The sequence below is a fragment of the Limulus polyphemus genome, unplaced genomic scaffold (genome assembly GCF_000517525.1).
Source record: "Limulus polyphemus unplaced genomic scaffold, Limulus_polyphemus-2.1.2 Scaffold279, whole genome shotgun sequence".
NCBI classification, from domain to species: Eukaryota; Metazoa; Arthropoda; class Merostomata; order Xiphosura; family Limulidae; genus Limulus; species Limulus polyphemus.
The window spans coordinates 718,996-724,450 of NW_013665889.1; the positions used below are offsets into that span (position 1 = coordinate 718,996).

The 5,455-nt window shown below is 33.0% G+C and overlaps 1 protein-coding gene across 1 annotated transcript in view; it reads right to left on the reverse strand.

Annotated features, from left to right (window-relative positions):
• Nucleotides 1–204: 204 nt before the first annotated feature.
• LOC106457002 (double-stranded RNA-binding protein Staufen homolog 1-like) overlaps nucleotides 205–5,455 on the reverse strand; it is a 28,112-nt gene continuing 22,861 nt past the window's right edge. Inside the window, exon 5 of the mRNA XM_013916389.2 lies at nucleotides 205–2,148. Coding sequence (XP_013771843.1) covers nucleotides 2,025–2,148 — 124 coding nt within the window. The 3' untranslated portion in view covers nucleotides 205–2,024. The remainder of the gene's footprint in view (nucleotides 2,149–5,455) is intronic.

The following is a 5,455-nucleotide window of genomic DNA, read 5'->3' on the forward strand; positions in this document are numbered from 1 at the left end:
TAAGATTTGTTTTTTTTTGTATCATCTTTCATTTAAACTGTTACAGTTGATACTTGACTCAAATGCTACAAACTTGTATCTGTTATTTTAATACCAGTATAAGTTACGTTTTTCTTTGACATTCTAATAAGATTTTGTTCATAAAACAGTTGTTCTCAAGCTTTAGAGGTAAAAATTCAATAAATAACTTGACACGTTTAAAGAGCAGCAGGAAACCATGCATATCCACACATTCTGGTTTATTTTTTATCTTTAAAAGTAAATGAATGATAAGACATGAAGACAACAACAAGGAAGCACACAGAAAATATTTACTATTTGTGCATGGAGGCATACCAATAACAAAATTTTTCAAGGAAAAGTACTTATTACAATTTAAATAGAAGACAGTTATTATTACATAATGGGCTTTATTTGTAATCTCTAAACTTTTACCTACATTTAACACTACATGTCCAGAATCATTAACAACATAAAAATAGAGCAGCATAACCCACATTCAGTTTTTCAAACTAAACTGGGCAAATAGCAACCACATCTGAAATTTACATCATAACTTCAAAGCTACTTCTACATCTTTAAGTGATTTGTGGTACTAGTTTAAGAGTATTACTGTGATGGGAAGATATAACATATGTACTCTCTCTCATTTTTCAGTAAAGTTAGTATCAGTGTTAAGTATAGCTTAACAAAGTGATGTTATCAGTTTTTAACACTAATAGTATAAATAGAAACCAATATTTAAAGCAGAGATAATTAAAATGACTCACTATCTAGTTAATGAGCCTTCAGATCCTGCAAAAATTTCATTTTAGAAATACTAACTCTTATGGCAGGAATATCAACAAGAAACGCTCATATCTTGGAGGTTTATCCATCATTGACTCTATGCACATTTACCATCAAGTACAAGATTTCCCATAATTAATTATTTAGCTTAATGTTCAAGTTGGGAAAGTATAATTGTGTCACTAATAATAAATAGCACAATTAAATGGTATTCACTAGCATTTTAGGTCTGAAGCTTTACAGATATATTTTGAGCACACCAATAGCTTCTCCAGTTACTTCAATTTGTCAAAGTAACTGATACTACCAACATTGAGGTCAATGTAGTTAATTGGAAATATATATGATGAACTGTCATGAAAATTCCTATGTATTTTATATATACCTCACAATACACACCTGTTAAGTACCTACTGTGTACTTCCTTGCAAAACATACATAATCCATGAAAAAGAAATCAAATTATGTTTCAGAATTAAATCTATGCCATCTTGTATAATCCAGTGTAAAAGTAACTAACTTGGTAGGTTCTTATAAAGTTAACTTTGACACATTTATGTGTCAATCTAAATATTACTGCTGTTAAAGGGTACTGTATACATTCACATGACAATTACAAGTACATTCAAAATTTTCACTATTACAAAATTAAACCTATACAGCTCTGATGAACCACAGTCTATGGTTAAACAATATATTGTGTAGAACAATCAATACAGACAAAAATACTTTGTAAAAACACTCAAGGATTCCGATGTGTGTAAACTTCTTAATCTGCAACAATTTTTCTTCTTGTACAAAGTTATCAAATAATGCTAAATGGTTTCTTACCACTGAATTAATAGGCTTTTATACAACAAACTTTTAAAAATTAAACTTAATGCACTGCATTATAACAACCACAAACACTCTACAGATACACTTTGTATGAAGGTAAAGAAAAAGATGGGAGTTTGAATGGGTAACACCTTACTCATTTCATAGAATTAAATTTTAATGAAGTTAGGGAAAAAAAAAATCGGGAGATAGTACGTTCCATCATATACTTGTATTTACACTGAAATAGATGGAACAAATTATAAGAGTTTATGAAGACATTTCCAATAATGACAGCGAGAAATGATGAAATGCTGTTGTCTTCACATGTGATCATCAAGATGCGAAGCATGGCTCAGACAGGGAAATGGTGAGATGAATTTACTGTGTACCCAGTCGTGAACCAGGCCTGTCATCCTTCAGTGTTCACCCTTAGTAATAACAGAGATTGAAGCTCCCTGCTTGACGTTACTGTTGAGGCTTTTGCCAGTCATGGAGCTTGTCAACTTGGGTGCAGTGCCCTGGATACTTGTGATATGCCTCCTAGACAGCATCAAGATATATATAAACAAAGTAGTTGGTTAAAAAAATCTTGACATAATGATCAATATATAAGAATATTAAATTTCTTTATTGAAGTTTACAGAAACTAAAATTGATGACTTAAAACAAAAAACAGTATTTTATGAAGAACTTAAAAATCAAGTATGATTAAACAGCACTGATTTGAAAAATATAATGTCCAAAATCTGTCTTGGCCACTCCAGAGCTATGAATTGAATCCAAATGAATCACTTAGGGACTTAATAGAATGGTACCTGTAGAAGACAAAAGATAAACCCCAAACTTTCAAGTGTTTGAGCTAACTTACAATAGAAGAGGTGATCTATTTGGATACATATGACCCATAAGGTTACAAGTGTCAAAGGTGAATATTTTTCCATTTCTTTTCACATGACATCTTTTGTAGCTAGTATAAAGTTGCTAATTCACAGCTTACATATTTGGAAGATAGAAATACATATTCATTTTCAACTTGCACAACTCTAGTTGTTATCAATAAAAGACTAAGCAGTTGATGGTCTATAGGTACGTGCATTAGGTTTCAAAACTAAATCCATTACCATAGGTCATATAGCAATCAGAATTTGATTTCAATGCCACTTATATATGTGTGGTTAAATCAATAATTTTATTTGAGGTATTCCATAGAGATAAAACCAAAACCAAATGTGCAGACTGTGAAACATGTTTTATATTTTTTTTTATGTTCCTATTTCAATAAAATTCTTTTATGAAGGAACGTAACTTCACTCTATTTTGTTTACAGATGTGCTTCTTCACATTGGTGAGGCCACTTTACTGTTCTTCAAATGAATATTTTGCCATTATTTAAATGACTTGAGAACAGCTGAAGCACAATACTTGTGGACTACCATACATATTAGCCTTTTATTTTATTACTTTATAACCCTTTGAACCATTAAAAGGTCCAATGATCTATTTATGCAAAAATTATAACTTTTCACCTTAAACCTAGGTTTGAATAGCAACCTTTTCTCTGGTAGGATTTCAATATTCTAAGGTACAAATCATATGAAAAGAACTAGTGCATTTATGCCTATAATTGTTGTTCTTGAGCACTGATTATGGTAATTTCTGGATTAAAATATTTCTTTAGTTATTTACAGTTTGGGTGTATGATACATAATGATAAAGGACATGATCTTGACAATGACCTCAATTCCATACCATTAATAATTATTTTCCTACACCTCTCCATTTCTGAATTATTCACCTGTCAATGGATTTCTGTTCAATTCTGAATAATGAGACTAAATTGCATTGCCGAGCATTAATTTACTGTTGGGGAGGTAGAAGAATGTTATAAAACTTTTGAAGTTAAAGTCAACAGTTTAGGCTTTTCTTAGCTTATATAAGCTAAGTAAGTTTCCAACTTTGGAACTTGAGAAGTCAAAATGCAAAATAGTACCAAACTTCATTCAAGGTCAGGAATAACCCAAAAGAACACCAATATCATGTTGGTATGCACCGTGCTTGGGTCCAGTTATGTTTTCCCTTGTCATTCCAAATGGGGTTGTTAAGCAAATAGTATTCACATAGGTTGTTCTTGATGCCATCCACACAAAATTCATATAACAAATATCTATTCAAAATAATATCAAAGGTATACACACTCCCTAGACAAGGTATGATGTATACTTTTAGTAAAATGCTTTATGCTAACTTCTGTATAGTGAAGACTCAATACTATGGGTTGTAATAATTAAAATCAGAACCTGTCTACTGTAAAGGTTGCTGTTAATGTATTTTAAATTAATTATTCACTTCAGTATTTTTTCCATTAAACACCAAGTTGCACATAGTTTGAATTTGAGAGCTCAAATTCCCAGGATCATAAAATTTTAAAATATTTTATTTTTGTTATCTAAACTAAGAAGTTCTTAATTTTTACATTTTAATTACTTTTGTTATGGGGTCGGCCAATGTAACCAGCCATGTAACTACAAAGTAACCATTAGTTTCCATATCATAACTTTTAATATATTTTAGGTATCTTCACAAAATTGGCAAACTTTCAGTAAACATTAAAAGTATTTTGTACACAACAAATCAGATATTTCAATTAAGTATTTTTACTAAAAGATTTGTCCATGAATATACTCCAGAATGTTGACTGCTTTAAGAACTTACAAGACCTACCGCAGCCAACCACGCCTCTCACAATACACGGACGATATAGCCCTAAGGAGCACCTCCTGGGACCCTCCACTAGAAAATTCAAACAGCCCTTGACAAAATCACACAGTGGTGCAACAAATGGAGGATAATACTTAATCCCACTAAAACTTAGGCAATCATACTCTACCTTAGATTAAACAAAAGACTCAAGCGTGTCGGAGCTAGCTAAATTAAACCTCTACAATAACACGATCTCATTCACTAAATCCGCCAAATTCCATAAACACTAAATTAACTTGGCACACTCATTTTAAGGAAATTTGCAAGAAAATTGAAACACGAATAGCTTACCTCCACAAAATCAGTCACCACGTCAACAGATGCAGACCACAAATAATCATGTACATTTAAAAAACATTCATCAGACTCTTAATAAATTATGGCGCAATGATTACATGTAACATGAATAATAACCAACAGCAGATTTTACAAAAACTGCAAAACAAAGTAGTATGTCTCGCCTACCGCCCCCCTCACTACACACCTGAGTGCTACGCTGAAAAACACACATCACTACAAACTATACAAGACCGCATTTCTAAACTCACCGCCCACCGAAATTCACTCGCAGCCAAATTTCATAAAATTGCCGCCACCCCAAACCATGGAGCAAATACCTATCCCCATATAATATGATACACAACACCACTACCAGACCTCCATGATCCACAGAACTACTTATAACATATTATATTCTTTGCATAACCATTTCACTGTCCAGTATCTTTCCAGGTCTTCAACCCGCCAATAGATCTTCACCTGGGCACTAGTCGGGCTTCTATTTGGTCCCGACTAGTGAAAGTGGGTTTTCTCAGGGTACTCCCGTTTCCCCAACATCAAACTCTTTGGCATTGGATCTACAGATCGCAGCCTTGGCACTTGGATCCACTGATCCTCGCCAGGCCCTGTAAAGGCCGGTTTGCTTCATTTTGTTTCGATAACTTGTCAAAATCGGCTGCCGGCTTGCTTCTTCTTCAAAGATCAACTGGCCTCTGCTATGCCTTGGACTTCCCTTCACTTCCACCTACTTGCCTCACCATCATACGCATATATACGGGAATATATATATATATATATACAAGTTAAG